Source organism: Myxocyprinus asiaticus, chromosome 3 (assembly GCF_019703515.2).
Source record: "Myxocyprinus asiaticus isolate MX2 ecotype Aquarium Trade chromosome 3, UBuf_Myxa_2, whole genome shotgun sequence".
In the NCBI taxonomy this organism is placed as follows: domain Eukaryota; kingdom Metazoa; phylum Chordata; class Actinopteri; order Cypriniformes; family Catostomidae; genus Myxocyprinus; species Myxocyprinus asiaticus.
The window spans coordinates 16,572,276-16,598,075 of NC_059346.1; the positions used below are offsets into that span (position 1 = coordinate 16,572,276).

At 37.5% G+C, this 25,800-nt stretch overlaps 1 protein-coding gene and 1 long non-coding RNA gene across 5 annotated transcripts in view; both read right to left on the bottom strand.

The window, feature by feature from the left end:
* Positions 1–440: 440 nt before the first annotated feature.
* Positions 441–12,201, bottom strand: LOC127419882 (uncharacterized). The gene is made up of 3 exons (XR_007893740.1): positions 12,154–12,201; positions 10,905–10,944; positions 441–837 (listed from the first exon to the last, which is right to left on the bottom strand). It is a non-coding gene; the product is annotated as an uncharacterized LOC127419882 (long non-coding RNA).
* A 2,026-nt stretch (positions 12,202–14,227) lies between these two features.
* Positions 14,228–25,800, bottom strand: part of LOC127419568 (SWI/SNF-related matrix-associated actin-dependent regulator of chromatin subfamily A member 5-like) — a 29,231-nt gene continuing 17,658 nt past the window's right edge. For 2 of the 4 annotated variants that reach the window (XM_051661088.1, XM_051661101.1), the window contains 8 exons: positions 20,701–20,814; positions 20,420–20,542; positions 20,199–20,331; positions 19,988–20,106; positions 17,823–17,897; positions 17,018–17,155; positions 15,703–15,810; positions 14,228–14,863 (listed from right to left, as the gene is read on the bottom strand). In XM_051661088.1, coding sequence (XP_051517048.1) covers positions 14,804–14,863; positions 15,703–15,810; positions 17,018–17,155; positions 17,823–17,897; positions 19,988–20,106; positions 20,199–20,331; positions 20,420–20,542; positions 20,701–20,814 — 870 coding nt within the window. In that variant the 3' untranslated portion in view covers positions 14,228–14,803. Of the gene's footprint in view, positions 14,864–15,702; positions 15,852–17,017; positions 17,156–17,822; positions 17,898–19,987; positions 20,107–20,198; positions 20,332–20,419; positions 20,543–20,700; positions 20,815–25,800 lie in introns of those variants that run through there. The other 2 variants (XM_051661095.1, XM_051661096.1) reach the window with 2 other exon arrangements.

Genomic DNA, 25,800 nt, shown 5'->3' on the forward strand with positions numbered 1-25,800 from the left:
AATTAAATACATTTTAGTTAAATGTTATATCAATGTTACATAATTCTGGTGATTAAATCGAATGGATGATTCTCACTAAACCTGTCAGGAAAATTTCCTGGTCCTATTTTACTGAAACAAAAGAAACTATATGATGAAAAAAATATTCCAGTCTGTTCAAAAGTTTTAAAAAAATATGTGTAAGGTGCTCTTTAGTAGGGGAAAAAACTCATATAATCGAAAAATAGGTTCCAAAAAACACTTCAGTTATTGAATAAAACCTATATTTTGCATATAAAAAACAAAGCCTATTTTAGGGCCATTAAGATTTTTTACATCCATGCATATTTACCCCCCAGTTCTTATTAACACAATGTGAAAAAAGATGGTCATTATGAAATTCCAATTACAGCATTGTAATATACAGTTTGCTCAAATGTTTTCATACCCTTGGAGAATTGGTAATATATGTACCATTTTTAAAGAAAACATGAGTGAGCAGGCAAAACACATTTCTTTTATTTCTTATGGGATTCATATTCAACTGTAGGTTATAACAGAATGGCACAATCATAAAACAAAACATGGCAACAATGAAAAAAATGAAATAACCCCGGTTCAAAAGTCTGCATACCCTTAGTTCTTAATACTGTGTATTGCCCCCTTTAGCATCAATGACAGCGTGCAGTCTTTTGTAATAGTTGTCTATGAGGCCCCAAATTCTTGCAGGTGGTATAGCTGCCCATTCGTCTTGGCAAAATGCCTCCAGGTCATACAAAGTCTTTGGTCGTCTTGCATGAACCGCATGTTTGATATCTCCCACCACAGTATCACTTAATCCTGTGGGAAACACTGCAACTGAAATGGTAAACGTGCAGTTTATTTATACTAAATAAGAACATTTTGTCAGGAAAAACAGTAGTATATGCTCTTGCACCCAAATATTTCATTATTTGGGCCAAGGTAAAGTACTGTATGTGGGCTTATCTGAAGCATAAATAGTTACATTTAGAAATGGTAGAAATCATGAAAATGGGCCCCACCGCTGTGAATATTGTCATAACTTTAAAACATCCACAGAGCCACTGCAAACATGATGAGATTGGCACTCTATAGCTCAATAGATGACAAATACCATCTCCAAGAACCTTTTATTCCCCAACATGAAGATGTGAGGTTAAAATGTACATAAATGTATAAGGGAAAGTGTGTATTTTTGGTGCTGTGACATGTCAGAAATTCTTCACCAAGTTTCTCACCATTTTAATCACCTTTCAACTTCTGTGTTGAAGTACAATTAAACTATAGTGTCTCAATTAATATAAGGTCATGCAAGTATAATAATTACAGGGTAACACTTTACAATAAGGTTCTATTTGTTAACAGTAATTGCATTAGGTATCATGAAATAACAATGAGCAATTAAAATGTACAGCATTTATAAATCTTAGTTAATGTTATTTTATAAAAATAAAATTGTTCATTGTTTGTTCATGTTGGTTCAAATTGCATTAATAAATGTTAATTTAACATACACAACTTTTAATGTTGAAAATGCATTAGTATACAGTATGTTGAAATTAACATTAACCAAGACTATTAAGTATTGTTTAGTGTTAGTTCATGTAAATCAATGTAGTTTGTTAACAAATACAATCATACTGTAAAGTGTTGACAATTAAAATAAGAAAATGTTCTTTAAAATCGTTTTATATGAAGAAAGTATGTCACACTGCAGGACACTGCTAACGGTGTTTGAAATTTCATTGCAACTATGCACATAAATATACATACAGTAAATGCCTATTTAGTGCAACAACATGAAAGAAAACAAAGTTTGCCAGAATATGTGCAAAAGTTAAAATACCAGTGCAAATCAGATAGCAATGTGGAAAAAAAATATGTATAAATAAAATTACATATTTTAAAAAGGGCCTATAAACACAACACCACGAAAAATATATAAAACAATGAACAAATATAAATATATTCAAAGTATAAACATTTACCTCTGAGAGCAGTTTTGCAGATAGGATAATTTGGCTATTTTGCAGATTAATTTATCATATTTTCACTCTCTGTGAATTTTCTGCATCTGTATGTCGGCAGTGTCTTAATTTCTTACCCAGATTTTTCTGGACAAACCTGATGAGCCCTATGAATTTGACAAGCACTATTTCAGAGTAAGCCTCAAAGCAGTGGTGTAGTAGTGACTGAAGAGATGAATACTGTGAATTTAAAAAAGCACCACATCTCCTTAACTGAACATGTAGTCAGAGAAACAAGGAAATAATATAGCTTTAATATTATCTGAATGAAGGTAACTGAAAACTAATGTTCCCTTTATTTTCAGCTTCAGCTAAAATAGTCTTCTAATTGAAGAATACCAAGTTAACTTAATGTAAGCCAAATGTACACATTAAAATTAGGTAGAATACAAATGATTAGATTTTGTTGCATTTACTCAATATAAATGATCTTTTTATGTTTTCATTTAAAAATAATATGTATTTTCAATACATTTTATAATATTTATCTTAAATGTAGATAAATCAATTTTGTGCAACCTATCACCATGACAAAATGTACTAATTTAAAAAAAAAAAAAAAAAAATGTTTAGTGCATTAACATTAGTGCAAGAACTTACACAATTCTTACAGTATCATTTACAGTATTGACAGTATACTCCATTTTATTGACAGAAAACCTTATGGTTGTTTCATATCTCACTGATCATATCTTTTGATAACTCATTGGATAAATATTACAGGCATTTGTAATTTTATGTCAGTATAGTTAGGTAATTTCAGTGTATGTGTACTGTGATGACAACTGCACATTACAGTACTGTAATGTCAGTACTGTCATTCAACACTTCTTGAATTGATTGTGTATTGTTTGCTGAGGAATTAACTTATTTAATTTTAAAAGTACATTTTAGTTAAATGTTATATCAATGTTACATAATTCTGGTGATTAAATCGAATGGATGATTCTCACTAAACCTGTCAGGAAAATTTCCTGGTCCTATTTTACTGAAACAAAAGAAACTATATGATGAAAAAATATTCCAGTCTGTTCAAAAGTTTTAAAAAAATATGTGTAAGGTGCTCTTTAGTAGGGGAGAAAACTCATATAATCGAAAAATAGGTTCCAAAAAACACTTCAGTTATTGAATAAAACCTATATTTTGCATATAAAAAACAAAGCCTATTTTAGGGCCATTAGGATTTTTTACATCCATGCATATTTACCCCCCAGTTCTTATTAACACAATGTGAAAAAAGATGGTCATTATGAAATTCCAATTACAGCATTGTAATATACAGTTTGCCCAAAAGTTTGCATACCCTTGGAGAATTGGTAATATATGTACCATTTTTAAAGAAAACATGAGTGAGCAGGCAAAACACATTTCTTTTATTTCTTATGGGATTCATATTCAACTGTAGGTTATAACAGAATGGCACAATCATAAAACAAAACATGGCAACAATGAAAAAAATGAAATAACCCCGGTTCAAAAGTCTGCATACCCTTAGTTCTTAATACTGTGTATTGCCCCCTTTAGCATCAATGACAGCGTGCAGTCTTTTGTAATAGTTGTCTATGAGGCCCCAAATTCTTGCAGGTAGTATAGCTGCCCATTCGTCTTGGCAAAATACCTCCAGGTCATGCAAAGTCTTTAGTTGTCTTGCATGAACCGCACGTTTGAGATCTCCCCAGAGTGGCTAGATGATATTAAGGTCAGGAGACTGTGATGGCCACTCCAGAACCTTCAACTTTTTCTGCTGTAACCACTGGAGGGTCAACTTGGCCTTGTGCTTAGGGTCATTTTCGTGCTGGAAAGTCCAAGAGCGTCCCATGCGCAGCTTTCGTGCAGAAGAATGCAAATTGTCTGCCAGTATTTTCTGATAACATGCTGCATTCACCTTGCCATAACTCTTTACAAGATTCCCTGTGCCTTTAGGGCTCACATCCCCCCAAAACATCAGTGAGCCACCACCATGCTTCACAGTGGGGATGGTATTCTTATCACTATAAGCCTTGTTGACCCCTGTCCAAATCATAAAGCTCTATTTTGGTCTCGTCACTCCAAATTACAGTGTGCCAGAAGCTGTGAGGCGTGTTTGTCGGGCATATTGTAACCGGGCTTTTTTGTCGCATTGGCGCAGTAAAGGCTTCTTTCTGGCAACTCGACCATGCAGCTCATTTTTGTTCAAGTATCGTCGTATTGTGCTCCTTGAAACAACCACACCGTCTTTTTCCAGAGCAGCCTGTATTTCTCCTGAGGTTACCTGTGGGTTTGTCTTTGTATCCCGAACAATTCTTCTGGCAGTTGTGGCTGAAATCTTTCTTGGTCTACCTGACCTTGGCTTGGCATCAAGAGATCCCTGAATTTTCCACTTATTAATAAGTGATTGAACAGTACTGACTGGCATTTTCAAGGCTTTGGATATCTTTTTATATCCTTTTCCATCTTTATAAAGTTCCATTACCTTGTTATGCAGGTCTTTTGACAGTTCTTTTCTGCTCCCCATGGCTCTAGCCTGCTCAGTGCATCCACGTGAAAGCTAACAAACACATTGACTATTTATACACAGGCACTAATTGCAATTTAAAAAGCCACAGGTGTGGGAAATTAACCTTTAATTGCCATTTAAACCTGTGTGTGTCACCTTGTGTGTCTGTAACAAGGCCAAACATTCAAGGGTATGTAAACTTTTGATCAGGGCCATTTGGGTGATTTCTGTAATCATTATTTTTTTAAAAGGAGCCAAACAACTATGTGATGATAAATGGCTTCATATGATCACTATCCTTAAATAAAAGACAGTTTTTTGTTTTTTTCATGATCATTCATATTTTCAAAATCAATGCCAAAATGTCACAATTTCTGCCAGGGTATGCAAACTTTTGAGCACAACTGTGCTATATATATATATATATATATATATATATACATACAGTACTGTGCAAAAGTTTTAGGCACATAAGATGTTTCACAAAAGCATTTGTCTTAAGATGGTTATTTATATCTTCAGCTTTAGTGTGTCAATAGGAAATATTAATGTTAGACTCTCAAACATTACTTTTGCAAATAGAAAAGATTAGAATAGAAGAACAGGGAGCCCTGTAACATAAGTCATGGCCCCCACAAAGCCCCCCACTGAACATCGTGTCAGTCTGAGATTACATAAAGAGACAATTGAGACAGCCTAAATAGATAGAAGAACTGTGGCAAATTTTCCAAAAGCTTGGAACATCCTATCTGCCAACAATGTTGGAAGTTGGAAGCATAGAACTTTCCGAAATGTTAATGCCTCAGCTTACCAAGACATTTTGGAAAATTCTGTGCTTCCAACTTTGTGGAAACAGTTTGGGGAAGCCCTTTTCTGTTCCAGCATGACTGTGCTCCAGTGCACAAAGCAAGGTCCATAAAGGCATGGTTGGGTGAGTTTGGTGTGGAAGAACTTGACTGGCCCACACAGAGCCCTGACCTCAACCCTATCGAACACCTTTGGGATGAACTAGAACAGAGATTGCAAGCCAGGCCCTCTCGTCCAACATCAGTGTCTGACCTCACAAATGCTCTTCTGGAAGAATGAGCAAAAATTCCAACAGACACACTCCAAAATTTTGTAGAAAGCCTTCCCAGAAGAGTGGAAGCTGTTATAGCTGCAAAGAGGGGACCAACTCGATATTAATGCCTACGGATTTAGAATGGGATGTCATAAAAACTCCTGTAGGTGTAATGTGTAGGTGTCCCAATACTTTTGTCCATATTGTGTGTGTGTTTGTGTATGATATATATATATATATATATATATATATATATATATATATATATATATATATATATAAATTATTTATACATAAATTTTCGCTCATTTTAATTTTACAGCATTTATTTTTTTTTATTTTTTTACTGTAATACAATAAAATATGATTGTTACGGTAAAGAGAACCATCATTGAAAACATCGCAAGTGGTAAAAATAAAACATCCGGAAGGGGATAAAATGTAATTAAGGGTCCAGAAAATAATTTCAAGATGCAAAAAGACAATGTAATCATTGTCTTTAAAAACATAACTTTTTTGTTGTCCTAACTTGTAAACATGTAATTCTGGTTCTGTTCACTCTACCTCACTTTGAAAATTCTAATTTTATTCCACTACGTGGCAGAAAGCACCAGAAAAAAAATATTTTTTTCTCTATCACATTTCATCACAATATGCAGACCTAAAATGTAGGTGTTGCTCTAACACATTTTTGCCCTCACAGATAAGCTTGTCCATAGACATTCAGTCTAATTTTCAGTTCTTGCACCACCCTTGTTGTTTCATTGAATATCTTAGCCTCTGAGTGGATTTGAAGCTCAAAGCTTCCCTTTGCAATGATATAATACATTTTATCAATAGTCAAAAACATATTTTCTGATGATTTGTTTTGCATGCTTTTTCTTCTGGATGGCATATTTTGTTCTAGACATCTAAGATATAACATTGGATTATTCAGCCAAGCAAGCTCACAGACAAGGAGACAATGAACATCCTAAGATAAAAGCAGATATAAAGTTTTTAGCTATTTGGTACTTACAGCAGCAGTTATTGGAGCATAAAAGAGACATTTGTATTTGATGACTTCCAGAAATCATACTTCACTTTGCAATTCTTTTGAAAATATTTTGAACTGTGGTATTAGGACAACTAAATTGTACAGTAACATTCCTGAGAGCTTTCATTTCATATAGGACTTTTATTTTCATTTAAATATTTCTACCCCATTACCTCTAGAGAGTGCTAATTTTCAATGTGAATGTTTCACATTATTATAAGTAACATAAATGCAGAATTTATGGTTATATCTGAATAGTTCAGATTCTAAGCTTTAAAATGATACCTCATATGCCTGACTTATGTATACGGAGACTTCAACGTTTTAAGCATAAACTTTTTTTGCGATATAGTGCCCTCCTTTGGACCTGCCGGTGGGTCCATCGAGTTTAAATGTTTTGAAACAATGGTTGTCTAAAAGGACATTTTTACATCCCTAATTAAAGCACAATAGCTGGTTTTGAATGACCGAATTAACTGTTTTATACAAGTATGAGCAGTTTAGAGCTTTGTTCTACTTTGTACTTGTGATAATTGTACCAAAGCTATTCAAAAACTGTATTCAAGAATAGTCATGCTAGTATTTTTAGTAGGGTAAGCTAAATTAGGCAAACTCTATGCCAAAAGGTGTGTTTAAAATGTAAATGCATCAAGGGTCTTAGTGAGCTTCTAACAGGCATTTGTGAGGATTGTGCATCCACATAAGTCTTACTGACTGTTGGAACAAAGCTTATTAGATATGGATTTAGCTGCAAAACCATTAAGGGATCTGAACACCAGTAACAGAAATTTGAAAATGTACAAGGGTCCAATGAAGGGACTTTTAGACTGGTGTAATGCGATAATGCTGTGTGACTTTAGGTAGTTTCTTGGGAAGGGCAGGCAGTAAAGCAGCACTGCAGAAAGCCAGCATAAGGAGAGGATTCATTTGAAGAGGTCTGAAACAGAGATGAGACGTAATGTAGTCGGGTTACGAAAGAAATGCTGAGGGAAGGAAGAGCTAAATAAATGCTTTATGGGATTTAGTGGGAATTTCACGCTTTACCACATCAGCTGGTTCTGCCTGTGTTTCCTATGGCCCTCATCCCTTTTGTTCACATGGAGATTTTATGCACAAAATCGCTTAATGTTAAGGAGAGGAAGCGAGTCATGTTTTCAGAACTTTCCCTCTTTCATTTTGTCCCTTTCTATCTCTCTATTCTAATTGCAATGCATACACACGTTAAGTGAACCATATTTTCAGACCTACTCACACTTTCTCTCTTTATCTCTTTCTCACCTAATTGCATGCACACATTAACATATATTTCCATTTGGCTAAAAGCAGTGGCTCTGTCTGCTGCAGAGTATCAAGAGAATGTTCCTGCATGTTTATGAGTGATGGAGACATGGGACATTTATGGACAGAAAATGACATTTTGTTCACATTGGATACAGAATGTTAATGGGGAGTTGATGTTAACAAACTCTGTGTGCATGCGTGAATCTTTGGCATTATTTATTGACAGACAACTAAGACAGCCCTAAGAAATCCAGAATTTTCTCTGCCATCTCACGATCAGGGATTAGCCAAGCCTATGGGCAAGCACACACACACACTCACAGAAACACACACTCAAAAATGCAATCACTTAAACTCAAAGTATGGCAAAGACCTCATATGCATGCAAGAACACGTTACATTAATTAACTATAGTAATTAGTCATCCCTGTTTAACGTATGAAGTTACAGAGCGAGGGAGAGACAGAGAGCAAGAGAGTGAGAGAGAAAGCCATCGACTGTGAAAGCAGAACTCAACTCACAGACACTCGGTCACCATGGGAACCACTGATGCGCCCGACAGGGGGTCACACATGATCAGGTCACCCCAGAGCCCCATTATCGACTCTTGCTGTTTACAGATTTCACTCTGTTTTTCCATCTCACATCCGTGCAACAGGGGGCTGCACTGTTTTTATATAAAATAAATGACATTGTCCTCTAAAAGTAGAGAAGCCTTTGATTTTTCTGACTCCAATTCATTGTGGTCTCTCTTGATGAAATGTCCTGCAGAGTGATGTGGTTCTGATCTGGGACCAGCTGTTCAGTCTAAACATTATCAGAGAAACCACACGGCTGATCTTAGACCAGTGGACACGGGTAGCGACTAAAAACAGTGCTGCATGTGGTTGGAAAGAGAACCATGGCATTTCCTGTATTGATGCTGAAGTATTGAGCAAATTAAATGGACAAGCAAAAGGCCACTTGCATATCACACACAAACTTCTTTGAGGAAGGGTGAAGAAAGAAAGAAAAAATAAAGACTTCTTGTAATCTTTCTAGATTTCTATTATTTAAAAGATTTAAATCTGTCAGTCTACAAACTGTATCATTGTCAACGAGAGCATGTCTTGTTTTCTGCCAGCTGTATGTGACCATGAACATTAAACTTTTGACCATGCTATACAGTCCATTCGCAATTGGAATTCCAGTATAATACAAGTATGCCCAGGGTCAGATTGGCCATTGGGAGGGTCGGGACTTTTCCCAGTGGGCCGCTAGCAGGGCAATACACATTATGAAAAATAAATAAATAAACAAAAATAGCCAATTAAATGAATAAATCACCTTTAAAATACCATATCATTATTGTAAAATATATTTAGTTTTTAAATAAAAAAACAGCCCCTATAATGCATCATTCTTGAATGTTTCATGTGCCCAGCTTTGTCATCACTTATAGACGTTGGATCGAAGAAAGAGAAAGGGGCTGTTTACACCGAACGCATCCTTGCACTAAAAAAAAGTAGATGCAGTGTAACAAAGAGCAAAACGCAGTGGTCTCGAGACACGTTTTTAACAGTTCAAGTTCTTTTTAACTCGAATGGCTAAAACACGGCACTCCTGCACAAGATGCTGTAAAAACAGCAAGACATGTAGTGCATGTTTACATAGAAAAACAATTGGAAAACCGTGCAGATGCAAAAATGCTTTCGGTGTGAATGCACATAAAAAGGATTAGTAGTCTGTCAGCCTTGTCTGACTCTCAGGGTAACCTGAGCCCTAAAGAGGGTTGCTAGTGGGCACATTACCCTCTCTTGGCAGGCCCAGTCCAAACTTTAAACAAGAGCTAGACCGCAAAGGCCTGAAAGTCCTCGACATGTTTGACTCCAAAGGGAGTAGCAGCACTTACAAGAGAGTATGTGTTAGCTAAGCCCAGCGCTAAGTCCCAGACCAGAATGGTAGTGGAGTGAAAATTCTCAGCCTTCTCTCACAATGCAAAAATGTACTGACCAGAGGGTGTTTGCCTATGGACAAACCCTTGAGTGGCCGCTATGGCAATGACTTACTATAGTATGGTGCCTAGCACCAATTGCGACAACCCTATTGTGTCAGATGAGCCCCATTCAGAGGCTAGACATGCAGTCTCCACAGCTCTGGCTAAGAATGCCAGATTTACCTTGAGCTTGCGAGAATCCGTCCTCAGTGGAATTTCTCATGGGGAAGCATCCAACAGCTCTACCACCTCCGGGAACCAGTGGCTGGTGGGCCGTTTCGGCTCAACTAGTATCAATGTTTCCTAGTCTTCCCAGATCTTGCACAAAACTTGATGTAACAAGCGTACAGGGGGAATGCATATTTGCGTTTCGCTGGCCATCTGTGACCTAAGGCATTAAAGCCTAGTGAAGCTTGTGCCATGGAGTACCAGAGGTGACAATGTGTGAAGAGGGGGTGGGGAGTGCTCTCTGACTGTGGGAAGCTATGTATAGCCTCTAAGCTTGGCTCGATCCAGAGATGAGAAGGCCACTGCACCGGAGACACGATTTCTCGCCTAGTATGCTGAGCACCATGTCTTCACCAGTTTGCGTTCAACTCAGGAAAGAAGAGTCGAGAGCGCACTGGCACATCAGGCATGGGCCACTCAAGCTGTAGTCTCTCGACCACCAAGAGATGTCTATGTGACCATTAAAGAGGAATATTCTGATGGTGTGGCTCTGGGCTCCGGCTTATATGCTCGTGATGACGCAAGCATAGGGCGGAGCTCCAAGCATCACCAGCCAATCAAACTGCCATGATGATATAGGGTTTTAAGGTCACAGCCCCAAGGAGGAGTTCCCACATCGTCAGCTACTGACACAGCGTCGAAGTGATAGACTTAGAAGGGAACACATTGTTACGCCCAGGACTTGGGACCAATTATAACTAAGGAGGTAGTGTTTTAGAAAACTGAGGAAAAAAATGTTACCCATTCTGGGCGAAAAACAATACCCATGTTTCAAAGAAATAGTTCACCCAAAAATTAAAACTCCATCATAATTTACTCACCATTATCTCATTCCAAACCTGTATGATTCTCTTCATAAATCTGGAACACAAAAAGAGAAGTTTAACAGAATGTTCATGCTGTTTTTTTCATACAGTAAAAGCAATGACCAGTGGCTGTCAAGATCCACAAAAAAAAAGAAAGAAAAGAAAAAAGCCCCATCAACTTAGAACATGAAACTTGTGCACTTTATTTCTGAAGCCATACAATAACTTTGTGTGAGGAACAGAACTAAATTTAATCTGTCATTCACTGATAAACTTCTAATTCGCTGTAGCTTATTTAAACTTGGCACATTGCAATTGTTTATGAGAAATGTGAGAACAAACATAAAATGATACTATAAAAAAATAATAATAATAATAATAAAAAACTGCATAATTTTCCAAGAACATCAAAATTCATGCATGTTGTTAAAAAAAAATTTCATACTTTTAATAGCTAATAAACTGTAGCTCTAAGCCATATTAACAGCAGTCGATAAAGAGAGACATCTCTTGACAGTATGGGGCTGCAAGACTTTATTACAAAATAAGAATTTTGTGGTAATCAGTCTCTGCTGAACTTTGGAGCATGTTAAATTTTATTAGACTAAGGTTCTCTCAAATCTTAGTGAAAATTAAGGTATGTTCATATTCACCTGTTCCCGGTGAAACTAAATATACTTTATTTCATATTCCAGCATTACCCCCTCCGCACTCTGAACTGCATATGGTTTATGTACTGTGTTTGGTTGACTGAGATAAGCCACAAACACATTAACACCTGCATTCACATTCACACATAGCAATGCATGCACACACGGAGATGGATGATGGGGGAGATTGGATTTTTGGGTCAGTGAGCAGGAAGCAGAATGCAAGAGTGTGACTGCAGTTCTGTCACAGTAGGTTATTTGACTGTGTGTGTGTCCTGTGTAAACCCTATATGTATGATTGATACACACATGCACGCCTAACAACTGCCAATTCAATTTGCTAACCCTATTTTAATAAAAAGGAATAAAGAGCCAGCAAGAGAGAGAGAAAGAAAGAAAGATAAATTATTTGTGTTGTTTAGTGCTGTCGATCCAAAGCTCTCCCCTGATAGTACAGATTTCTTGTCTTGTTTTCTGTCTCTGTGGTTAAATAAGATGTCATCGGTAGAACAGAAACGGATGTCACCGGAACCAATTGTGTGAAACCTGCGTCTGACAACGGCCAGCAGCTCATCTCTACCCATTTAGATGTTTTTTGGAGTGTCTGTACTCACGTTGTCGTAGTGTGAGACAGCAGATGTGAAGATGTTGGTGTTTCACATTAAACAGCCGAAGAGAGAACATACTGTTCCAGACAGAGAGAAAGCACACCAGCACACCCGTGTGGCGATATTAGCTGTAATACAGCCACTATCACTACACAAACATGTACGTTTTACATTTTGAAACATTAAAGGAATAGTTCACCCAAAAATGAAAATTCTCTCATCATTAACTCACTCACCCTCATGCCATCCCAGATGTGTATGACTTTCTTTCTTCTGTAGAACACAAATAAAGATTCTTTGAAGAATATCTCAGCTCTGCATGTCCATATATTGCAAGTGTAACGGGAGCCAGCTGATAGCTGTGCAATGTTTATAAACCTCACTCTCCTGACCTCAAGAGGTGCATTAGCTGTAGCTAAAAGCTATATCCTTTAGCCTCCCATGCCGGTTCAAGTCCCATATGGAGCGGGTAGAACAGGAGCATCATAATGGTGCTGTGACCCAGATGGGAGTGAGGTTTAGGGGGGTGAGTGTAATGGGAGCCAGCTGATAGATAGCTGTGCAATGTGTATAAACCTCACTCTCTTGACCTCAAGAGGTGCACTAGCAACTGATGCTAGAGGCTTTAGCCTCCTTGTTAGCACATCTACCACCCATGCTGGAGATGCTGGTTCAATTCCCGTACAGAGCAGGTAGAACAGGAGTGTCACACAAGTGAATGGTGATCAGACCTTTTGAGCTCCAAAAGTGGAAGCATAAAAGTAATCCATAAGACTCCAGTGGTTAAATATATGCCTTTAGAAGTGGTATGATAGGTGTGGGTGAGAAACAGACCAATATTGTTTCTAACATTCTGTAAGTGAAAATGGAGATTTATAGTAATAAAGGATTTAAATGTTGATCTGTTTCTCACCCAAAACGATTGCATCGCTTCATAAGACATACAGTATTAAACCACTGGAGTCATATATTACATTTAAAATGCCTTTATATGATTTTTGGAGCTCTCATCACTTTCATTATATGGACCAATAGAGCTGAGATATTCTTAAAATCTTCGTTTGTGTTCTGCAGCAGAAAAAAAGTCAGAAACATCTGGGATGGCATGAGTGTGAGTAAATGATGAGAGAATTTTCATTTTTGGGTTAACTATCCCTTAATGTATGGTATTTACGCGATACTCTAATGTCCATAAACCATTGCAATGCAGTAGAACGTTTTGGTATTTTAAGTGCTTTCATGTACTGTAAAAGTTGCACGTGCAGGCTTTAAAGGATGGCAGACAGTAGGATTAATTCAAAGATTTTCTTTTAGTTGATAGTAGATCCATATCCACTTCATCCTGTACTTTTTGCTCTCTGTGCTTAAATAATCATGATACTGTTTTACTGAGTGAAAAACCGCAAAAAAAAAAAACTAATTAGTCAAGAGCATGAGTGACTGAATGATTTGGACAGCTGCTATAGCCGTTTTGCTATCAATCTCAAAACAACCGATTCATTCGTGAATCGGGCATCGCTAGTTCTGCTTCTAAACAACAGATAGAAATATTGGATACACGACATGATTGATGCAATATTGTTAGGCAAAATATTTCACCCGCATTCAGACAAGGACTTACCAGTTTAAATTTTACTGGGGTACAGCAGGGAAGAGTTAAGCCGATGCAAATTCTTGAGAGTTGGTTTTCAATCATTGACAGTGACAAATTTATGACTCGCTTTTTAGAGATTAGTTATTTGTAAGACAGCGTTAGATCCTGGACATTCATCAATATCACTTCCTAGTATTTTTATATGAATTTAGTCTATTTTGTTTTATACAGCTTTTGTATTACATTTCAACCCTTTAGTCCTTTAATGCCCTTGACTATTCCATTTTACTGTAAATCCTACAATGTCTTCCAAAACATGTGATTTTCCCACACTCGAAGTAAAAATGCTACACAATGCATCATGCAACACTTGAAAAATATGCAATCCAACTGACAGAAAATGCAAAGTTAGTGAAGTAAAAGTGCCATGAAGGAAAAATTGCTTTTACATAATGCATACAAAAGGTATAAATGAAACCAACCAAGCAGATTTAGTTTCTTTTTTAATAATACTGGACTTGTACATATAAAGATCAGGTAAGGGTACAAGTTAAAACAAGAATGTGTAAAATAGCTTAAATGCAACATTAAATGGCACACAAATGTAGAAAAAAGCTTAAGACTGGATGTGCAAAGCTACAGATCACAAGGATTAAGGTGCAAATCACAGAGACCTCAAACATACAATTATAAAGTCTCAGGCAGAGAGCGCTTCATTTATAAAATGCACAAAAGAGAAGAGAACAGTCTAAAGAGATGTCCTTTTTGCATGCTGAATAAATGTCAATGCCATATAAACAAGGAGCATTTTGGGAAATAAAAAAAAAAGCCCTGTTCAAACTGCCAAAACATGCAGCCTGTGGGACAGGATTTAAAAATGTTGAGGAAGTGTTTTATATGTTCCAAATAGTTTTTGTTTTGCTATAATTTACACGTTTATTTTAAGAAACTGGTGTTGAGTTACAGATGTGACAGATAGCAACAAAACGGCTTAAACGCTGTAGAGGCATATGTTTATCGTAATGCTTCAAAATAGGGAGCAGAGAGCAGATGGAAGACAAATCATGATCGAGATTTCTTCTCTTTCCTGTCAGATGGCGCTTCCACTTTACGCTTATAAACCTGTGACAAAATGGAAAAAAAACAGTAAGTTTATAAGATAGACACCAAGGCATGTCAAAGTGTCATCAAGTTTATGCGTAACATTTTTTAAAAATGCTTCAAAAACAATAACTACAATAATATGGTATTAATCATATTGCGCACAGCTCTTATTTGTTACTACTAACTGTTGTTCACTTATTATTTATGGTCACCTTCTTTTTGGAGTCATCAAATCATTGGCGTGATGAAAGTTACTAGCACAAAGGTGCAGCTTTAATTAAACTGAGCTAAATGGTCACTAAAAAAAGCTCACTCACAGTTAGTTTCAAAGTTAATTTCAATTTAGATGTGACCGAAAGTTGGTGAGCTGTTAACTACAATTAGACCATCCATTTCCACCAGTTTTACCTATTCAGCCTGATTTGAGGACCGGTTGCGAACATGATAAGCGGGCATTATCGGATTGACAGGGCAATCAGCCAACACAGCAACGGTGGGCAACCCCGTCTAATTTACGCAATGCAACCTCAATGAGAATTGCAATGAGCTGAAGGGATGCAAGAGATGCAGCCTCCATCTGAAACTTTGTTTGCTGCTGTCACTGTTGGTTGGATGGACGGATGGATGAACAGATAGATGGACAGATACTGGGATAGTGGGATATACTATCATCTTTGGGATATACTATATTTCATTGTGGACAAGACTCTGGGGGGAATTGTTATCATTTGGATGTTATTTCCTGTTCAGTTTTTGAAGCTTGATTCTGAACTAGATAGACTGTCTCTGGGGGTGAGCAGGCTATGGTGCACAACAACAACAGACGGAGCGAAATGAAAGAAGACGGGAGGTATTACTGATTGTCCTTTGGGTGTTCTCTTTTTCTCAGCTCGCTCTTTCTCCTCTATCTCCATGTTCTCTTTCTCAATGAGAGAAATGAGTGTGTTACAGCGCCGCTGCAGCTCCTAGCAGAGCAGACAAAACACATGGATGGAAACTGTCACACCTTTCATCACCTCAGAAAAAGAGAAACAGTTATCAGCAAAACCCATATGCTCACAATTTCTCTCACACATCATACATGCATCTGCACCTACACACTTTCACATATATCATGACCTGAGAAAAGCTTCCTGTGTAAGTATGTAAGATTTTGCAATTGTGTGTGAGAGATGCACACACAACCATGTTAATATGTGCTTATAGAGACTTGTCAAAAAAATGTCCTGGTCCTATTTTAATCCAAAATCAAAAGAAACAAATAATAAAAAACAAAGCCTATTTTTAGGGCCATTAAGATGTTTAACATTGTGACATTATTTTCATGACAGTTATGTACATTGAACTCACAATTCTCATTAGCGCAACATGGAAAACCTGATATATTATTTAAATTCTAAAGTATTTATACATCATAGTAGTACACCCTTGGTACTGCATTTCATTTTCACTATTTTCATTTGAAAATCATTGTAGAACAGCATTTTTCCTACTGTAAAGGTTTCACAGTGTTTGTTACAGTAATGAGAATCATAATTGAAAACAATGAGAATAGTAAATGTAAAATGTCCAGAGTGTACTGAAAATAATGTCACAATGCAAAAACAATCTTAATGGTCCTAAATGTAGTCTTCATTTTCTTTATGCAAAATATGATTTCATATTTATTTGTATTGATTTGGGGTTAAATAGGACCAGGATATTTTCTTGACATGTTTCGTGAGAATCGTTCAATATAAGCCAATGATGATAATACACTAATCCTAACCCTAAAATTAGTACCTAATAAATTATTTCAATAAATCATTAATAAGTTCTTATGATTAATAATTAATTAGTTCCTTTATTAATTTTTTTTCTTCCTTGTGGAGACATCCCGAAAAGGTGGTTTGATTAGGGTTTTTTTTTATTGTTCCAGGGACATTTTTCTTCATTATCTCAAACACACACACACACACACACACGTTTACTTTTAAATAAGGACATTTACTGTCTAACTTTTACATTTTTAATGAGGAAATTCTATAGACTTCTATTGTTTTTATATAAAGCTAATTATAAATACTACAGACTAACCTTAAGTAGAATTCGAATCAGAACATTATTTATGAATTGTTTTGTCCCTAAATTATAGCCAAGTATATTCACACACACACACACACACACACTCACCATGGCAGTCCTGGACTTAATGAACCAGTCAAATCTGAACTGTGGGGCATTCCGTACACACTGCCTAAGTTCTTCATACACATATTCTTTATCAAAGCCCATCTTATGGAGCATGCAGATCAGAAACCTGTCCTCCTCCTGTACACACAAACACAGATCAGAAAAGTTTCCATTTCTTTTAGGGTGCTTTCACACTAGCACTTTTGGTACGCACCCAGGTTCGTTTGACGTCAAAGTTCGGTTCATTTGGATGATGTGAACACCAACGAACCCCACCTGAATCCACTTGAAAAGGTGGTCTGGGGAACAGTTCATGAGAACTCTGGTACGGTTTGCTGCTGTTAATGTAATCTCTAAATTGCAGAAGTGAACCGCTGTTGATGGTGTATAATCTCAATTATTATGGTATAATACATTTCTCATATTTGCTTTTGTCAAATAAATCACCTTCAAAGAATAGTTCACATTCTTCACATCTTTGCACATTCAATGCATCCGTGGCAGACAAACACAAGTTCTGTTCTGTACATGTAAAGTTTTTGTGGTAAATCCTAAAAGACAAACTTCAATATTTCATAACTATTTTCACAACATCGAAGTTAATGTCTTCTCGAGTTGTGACCTAGTTGCACTCAACTGATGACGCAATCGGGGCCGTGATGCGCACCCAAATAATATGATGTGAAAAGAGACTGGCAGGGGAAGCGGGAAGGAAAATCGAACCAAGCATGAAAGCATCCTTAATGTAAATGATACAATAATAAAACACAATAATTCTCTCTCTCCCACAGACACACACACACACCTCTGTGTAGTTCTTTCCTTTGCTTGTGCCGTACTGAATGCGAAGCTGGTGGAACGGAGCCTTGTAACGCGCTACCTACAAGTACACAAACCAGGGTTCGTACAGATGCTTCAAAGTTAAATTCAAGGACTTTCAAGGACTTTTCAAGCACATTTTTATTTGTTTTCAAGGACTATGCTTGAGATGTCATTAATTTAAATAAAAAAATGTATTCATTCAGTTAATTTATTTTTATAAAACACCACTTATTACAAGTACAACATATCTCAATGTGCATCTTTAACTACATATTCTCACAGTAATAATTCTTGGTTAATTCATGACGAAATTGATGTGCAATTGTAGTGTGCTCCCTTAAAACGCATTTCGCTTTCCAACAAAAGTGAATAACTGGGTCCGTAAACAGTAGCCCATATGACTCACGTGCTGTGTTCCATGTTTTCTAAAGTCGCACAACAGATTTATGCGAGGAACTGACCCAAACTGCAAATGGGTCATTCTCAAAAAATTACGAAATATTGAAATTTTCTGTTCAGTTCAGTTTTTGACTATAAACGCTGAGGGTAAACATTTTGTAACATGTTGACATTAATTTTTATTCATAAACAACCACTTGGCTGTTGTTCTTTCTTTTATTATTTAATTTTTTTTCACGAACGAAGCAAGTTAATACTAATGAGGGTTAAATGGGTTACAACACCACATTTTAAGGGTTCAATGGGTTTTTTTGTGTGTGAAAATACTACAGTTAAAATGTGAATTAATAACTTTTTAACATGCTGGGAAGAATTGCTATATGCACTTTTAAGCAGCCTCTGAACTTTGACCTTAAAAATTATTTACCATAATGTTTTGTATTTAGAAAAAACGTTAAAACATAAAAATAAAAAAAAGGACAAACATTTAAATTATTGAAATTATTAATAATAATTGTATTTTGCTTTTTTGCACACTTGTTCGGCCTTGCACTAATGTTTGTATTACAATAAGTACAAAATAAATAACTTTACATGTCACAGAAGTGGAGTGCAGCAGATGAAGGGGACAAGGATTTTTTTCAGGCAATTGACAATTTCACATACAGTACTGTGCAAAAGTTTTAGGCACTTGTGAAAAATGTTGCATAGTGATGATTTCTTCAAAAATAATGCCAATAATAGTTTTCATTGATCAATTAATGTCATACAAAGTCCAGTAAACATAAATTAAAGCTAAATCAATATTCGGTGTGACCACCTTTCCCTTTAAAACAGCACCAATTCTACTAGGTACACCTGGACACAGTTTTTCTTGATTGCTGGCAGACAGGATGTTCCAAACTTCTTGGAGAATTCACCACAGTTCTTCTGTCTATTTAGGCTGTCTCAATTGCTTCTGTCTCTTCTTGTAATCCCAGACTGACACGATGTTCAGTGGGGGGTTTGTGGGGCCCATGACATCTGTTGCAGAGCTCCCTGTTCTTCTATTCTATTATAAATGTATTTGCAAAAGTAATGTTTGGGAGTCTAAAATGTATATTTCCTATTGACACACTAAAGCTGAAGATATTAATTAACCATCTTAAGACAAATCTTTTTGTGAAACATCTTATGTGCCTAAGACTTTTGCACAGTACTGTCTATTTCATACCATTAAAGGTTAGATTATAGAATGATAATTTAAAAAAAAAATTATTTGTAAGCTTTTTCATGACTAAAGAAGTCTTTGATACTGACACAAATGTTGTCAGAAATAACCTATTTTGTGAGACACAAAGCTGTCTTTACACAAGGGGGCGCTAGACGGCTCACAAAACTGAATCCTCCATTGATCTGCATTCAAATCTCAGAACGATTTACATCTCAGCTCATTTTTTTCACACTGGAGAGTAATTTGTAATTAAAACTGATAGTTGTAAGGATTCATACTTGTAAAATATGGCACACGATGTTACTGTGATAAAGCTTTTTACTTCACTGCATAAATACTGAGGATGCATAAATCATCAAAAGCAAGAAGTCCTACAACACCTCACACAATCATAATTTAGCAGCTATTTAAAAAAATCTTGCTTGCAGACACTGTAATTGAATTCCATTCTGTTCATACTCAAGAAACTTCTGTTGTCTGGAGATTCTGATTTTAAATCACTATTATTGTAAGTCCTACATAAAACAAATCTTGACCTTAACGTCCAGGGCTTTCTTGATGCTGATGCGTCTCTGGATTCGTGCTTCACCTCGCTCTATCTGAGCCACAATTTTCTCGATATCCTGCAGCTCGTTACAGCGTTCCCAAAACACAGCTATAATTACACAACAAACACACAGCTAAGTGTAAGTAGTTGATGCAGGTGTAAAAATTGTATGTGGCTCATGTGTGAGGTTTGTCTTATACCGGAGTACTCCATGACCTCTTCGGGGGTTTTGCCCTCCACCTCTCTGGCGATGCTATCGGTGTCATCACGACCGTACTTCTCATTCGCTTTAATAAACTGATTGAAATCACGTTTGTTCCAGTTTGTGAAACCCTGTTAACAAAACAAACTGTTTCTGCACTGCTCTGAAATTAGCACATTAAGAATGTGCGTATGAATGTGTGAAAGGGTGATACTGTACTTGTGTGAGTAGTTTCTCTTTTTCCTCAGCCTCTTCTGGTGAGAGGGGCTCAGCCTCATCTATTTTTGACTGTTCCTCTTTCTGGACCTGCGCCGAATTTGGGATATCTGGATTCCGTGGAACCTACCATATACAAACAAACACATTAATTTCAACCATATGCACTGAAAAGCAAACACTAGAATAAATCATATACAAATAGTAAAAGCTAAAGATTCTGTTGCATTTCAGAGCTTAAAAAAACTCACTAGAAAAACATCTAGAATACATGAGGTGCTCACCTTGTATCCAATGGTTTTTCTGTAGTAGAGAATTTCCATCTCTAATAGCTCAAAAAGATGTGGAGGAAAGAACTGAAAGTCTTGGATATTGGGCTGCTTAGGAGGTCGAGGAGCCTGCATGACACACAAACACACACACACACAATCTTAACTCTCTGCATGAGTAAATTTAAATGTACATATTTTGGTTACATTTTGTGGGATACTTGGAGCCCTATTTTAAGAGCGATAGCACTAAGCGCAGTGCTATGCCATAAGTCAATGGGCATGGCCGTGAAGTTTTGTCTAGACGCAGTTGGGTTTGGCAAAATTGTGCGTGGAAGGCTCTGATTGGGTGAATTGCAATTTAAAGGTGCTGTAAGTGATTTTAGCTGTTCTACTTCCACAAGATTGAACTGTTGAATTAGCCACTCCCCCTCTTTCCAAAACCCTGCACTCCAAAGAAAACAAATGAGCTTTATTGAGACAGACATCGTGCAGAAACGGTTGTTTAAAACAGCAGCAGCAAAATAGCACCAACAGACAACTGTTTTGAACAACATGGCTTAAAAATGGCAGTAAGCCTCAATAATTCGCTGTATCTACAATACTATGAGAACACGCAAAATGATTGACAGGTCAAATAGTCCGCAGCCTGCATTCACATTTTTATTTGCTGTTTACAGAGTCTAGTGCTGTCACAGAGACAGGTGGGATATCTTAAAAAACTTATTTCGGTAATATCTTTCAGGGAGTAGTAAACTTTTTTGCATACTTTTACATGAATAAATTGCTTGCAGCACCTTTAAATCTGAGGTTTTTCTCTGGTTATTACAGCAACTGTGTCCTATTATATAGTCCATTACCTGTCAAGCACCTGATATATATACAAAGACAGCACAATCATATAAGTTGGTAGTGAAAATGGACTGTATGCAATGAATTAGAAGAATAGAAATATGGACTTAAATTATTTTGTGCATTCTGCGTCCTTATTAAATGGGGCTCCTTTTATATGCAAGGAAAATGTGGTTCAGGATATGGATGTAGGCTAAGTTACATTACAGAAATATAAGTATTATTAATCATTTTTATCTACTGACAAACAAATCATGGCTAGTATTAGCAGTGATTGTTTCAGCACGCACTTCACTTCTACCGGACGATTTTGAAAATGTTTATTCATTTATTAAAACACAAAAAAAGTAACAAAAAATATTTCTAAATTCAAATTACACTTTAAACCAAATGAAAATATAATCAAAATAATGAAGTTGTCAAAAAAAAAAAAAAAAAATCATACCAAATCCTAACTTTTTACTCTCTCAAACTTCTTCCATCAGCGCCTTTTGCAGTGACTTATAAATCACTCTAAGACAACAGGTGGAAAAATACCAATACAAATGATATCTGTAAGGGGGTTTAGAGGAAAGGAGGAGGCGAGAACCGGCTTGACAACTTAAATAACAATTTATTAACCAAAAACACAACCAAAAACACACAACTAAAAACACAGCACAGCTGTCTGTAATTCTCTCTCTCTCGAACTGTCGTCCCCGGCCGCCTTTATCCCTCGCGCGCCCCATCAGGCTGATTGGGGACCGGGTGTGTCTCATTCCAGCCCGGCCCCGCCCTCCCCAGCTCTACACTCCTCCCGGCGTTGCCTCAGGCCGGGGAGCCCCCGGCATGACGTACATCCCCCCCCACCCTTCCTCTCCGGGTGGGGGGGGTGTGCCTTATTCCCCGACTGCCGGCGGGTCCTCCCCGCCTTCCTCGACCTGGGAGGAGACAGGAGGGGAAAAAACAACAACACAAAATGGCGAGGGAAAGGCCAACACGGAGCGGCAGAGAGAGAGAGAGGAGAGAGAGAAAAAGAAACTCACCGGTTCTCTGATGCGCCGTCGCGTGGTCCTCGATCACTACTCCACCCTCTCAGGCAGACTGCAGCCACTCCTCCCCGGGCGGACCGGAGTCAGACCTCCGACCCCCAGCGGACAGAACGCCCCTCCGCGTTCCCGGCGTCCCGTGGGGACTCTCCTCCGCCCCTGGCAGCGGCCCTACTACCACTCCAGGCGGTCGGGGAGTCGCTTCCCTCCTCCCCCCGCGGACGGCGGTCTTCTCTCGACCCCTCCGCGTTCCCGGGGGACGGCAGGGCACTCCTCCGCCCCCGGCAGCGGCTCCCTCGCTCCAGGCGGTCGGGGAGTCCCGTCCCCACTCGCCTCGCGGACGGCGGCCGTTCCCCGCGTCCGGGTAGTCGGGCTACTCCGTCCCCCGTCGGACGGCAGCGGCGCTCCCCTGAGTGGACGGCAGTGTCGAGGACTCTGCGACGGGAATCCCTCCTCCTTCCTGGGTTTCGGCACCAGTGTAAGGGGGTTTAGAGGAAAGGAGGAGGCGAGAACCGGCTTGACAAATTAAATAATAATTTATTAACCAAAGACCCAACCAAAAACACACAACTAAACACACAGTACAGCTGTCTGTAATTCTCTCTCTCTCGAACTGTCGTCCCCGGCCGCCTTTATCCCTCGCGCGCCCCATCAGGCTGATTGGGGACCGGGTGTGTCTCATTCCAACCCGGCCCCGCCCTCCTCAGCTCTACAATATCATAAATACAATTGTAAATATAAACATAATTATAATAATTATTGAAAAATAAAACATGCCCTATAGATAGTTTAACACAAATCTCATACATTTTTGTTTCATAAAAAGGCTATTGTCCAGGATATAATTTGATGTTCCACTTTGTTTTCAGAGTTTGGACATTAACTTTATTACCACCTGCTGGTGGAATCTTAAAACTGCAAATGCAGGAACTTAATTTGGACTTTGCGCTGAAAACAGACGTGGCATTGAAACGTCTTAGCGCAATGACCTATTTCTTAGGAAAATGGGAAATTGCGCTTTGCGCCACTTTATTACCATACAATACACCCCAGTTTGTGTGCATACACCTACAGTTAGCAAAAACACTCCCAAATACACCCAGTTGCGCTTGGCTCTGGCACGAAAATTGAGCTTGAAAATTGGATAAGACGTAGCGCATGGTCGTAGCGCGTTGCGCTGTGCTTTGTGCACTTACGAAAATAGAGCCCTTAAAGTGTGTATAATGACAAAACATTGTTATATACCTGGCTAGGGATGTCGTGATTATACGGTTTCACTATTAACCGCAAATAAAATGCCACTGACAATTTAACCATAAGAATTTAGAATCTATGGTTAAAAACCGTAAAATGTTTTATTTTTATTTACATGTGGCAAAAATATTATATATAATATACAAAACTCCAAAATATAAGAGAGGAATTCAATGTACCAGTCATAAAAAGCAACTTAAATCGGCAGTTTTGGAGCATCTGAATGACTAAGGGTTACTGAAGACGACATCCTTCAAATGTGATATCATGTTCCACTAGTCGCCCAACAACAAACTAGTAAGTTTAATATTTTAGCTGTGGTGCTTTTAAAGGGATTATATGAGTGATGCACCTTTTTGGAATGCTTAAGCATGCTGACAGTACGCAGAGCATTTGCATGTAGTTCCTATCAGTGTGGTAAATTTCAAGCAGTTGCATCTTAAATCATCTTCATTATTTAAAGCATTATTTGTGTACAAATTCACCGCATTCAACAATACATTTCAATTTTATATATTATATAAGTATATATAAGTATATTATCAGACTGTAAATCGCCTGCTGTAAGCAATGTTTCCATTATTATGCACAGTCCACTATTTTTGAAGTGTTGTGGACAGATTAAAGGACAGTATTTTTATGGAGTCTGTTGCCGATTGTTTATGGTGGGGTGTCTGACAGACAATGGATTGCAGCTGTTGCAGAAGAATATACTGTTGGAAGCAGATGATAATCTTACAGTTATGCACTTTAAAGCGACTCCAAGCACTCTGGTTACGCTGAAGTGCATCATTCTGCGCCCCGTATGTGTATAAGCGGCATTGTGCCCACTGTTGGAGTGTCTCTTCTTATATGTCTCCTATTTATTTTTTGTGTATTTATCAGTTTTCCTGCTTAGCGTCCACATGTCCCTAAGAAACACATACACAACATGTTTAATTGTGATATGATATTATTTTTCTGCCTCAGTGCTGTTGCATAGTAAGTAAATTGGCTTAGTTCTTTATCCGTTTTGAATATTCCAGGAGTGATTTAAACTTTAAACTTTAATTAAATCATTAATTTGCTTTTCTATTTAATTTTATGATATTCATTGCAATAAAAAGGTTTATTTGTTCCAAGCAGTAATTATTTTGCTGAATGCACAACATTATTACAAACTAGTCCATTTATAAACAAATCCAAATATGCTGGATCAGTTTATACAAGGATTCTTCACAAATTTTGGTTGTTGCATCATGCAAATAACGGTTTCACTTTGTGCTGGCCGTGTGACTATAAAGAACACGTATTGCAAGAAGTGGTTTTCATGCAAAATAAACTATATACTGTAGATTATCTACATATTATATTCCTCACTCTGATTGCACTTATGAGCAAAATAAGAAAATGTGTGCCTAAGGTTGCCCATCACTGATTTACAACCTAGTTTAATGAATACAGTTAAGTCAGAAGTTTACATACAACTTAGCCAAATACATTTAAACTCAGTTTTAAAACTGACATTTAATAGTAGAAAACATTGCCTGTCTTAGGTCAGTTAGGATCACTACTTTATTTTAAGAATGTGAAATGTCAGGACAATAGTAGAGAGAATGATTTATTTCAGCTTTTATTTCTTTCATCACATTCCCAGTGGGTCAGATGTTTAATACAATTTGTCAGTATTTAGTAGCATTGCCTTTAAATTGTTTAACTTGGGTCAAACGTTTTGGGTAGCCTTCCACAAGCCTCTCACAATAAGTTGCTGGAATTTTGGCCCATTCCTCCAGACAGAACTGGTGTAACTGAGTCAGGTTTGTAGGCCTTCTTACTCGCACACACTTTTTCAGTTCTGCCCACAAATTTTCTATTGGATTGAGGTCAGAGCTTTGTGATGACCACTCCAATACCTTGACTTTGTTGTCCTTAAGCCTTTTTGCCACAACTTTGGAGGCATGTTTGGGGTCATTGTCCATTTGGAAGGCCCATTTGCAACCAA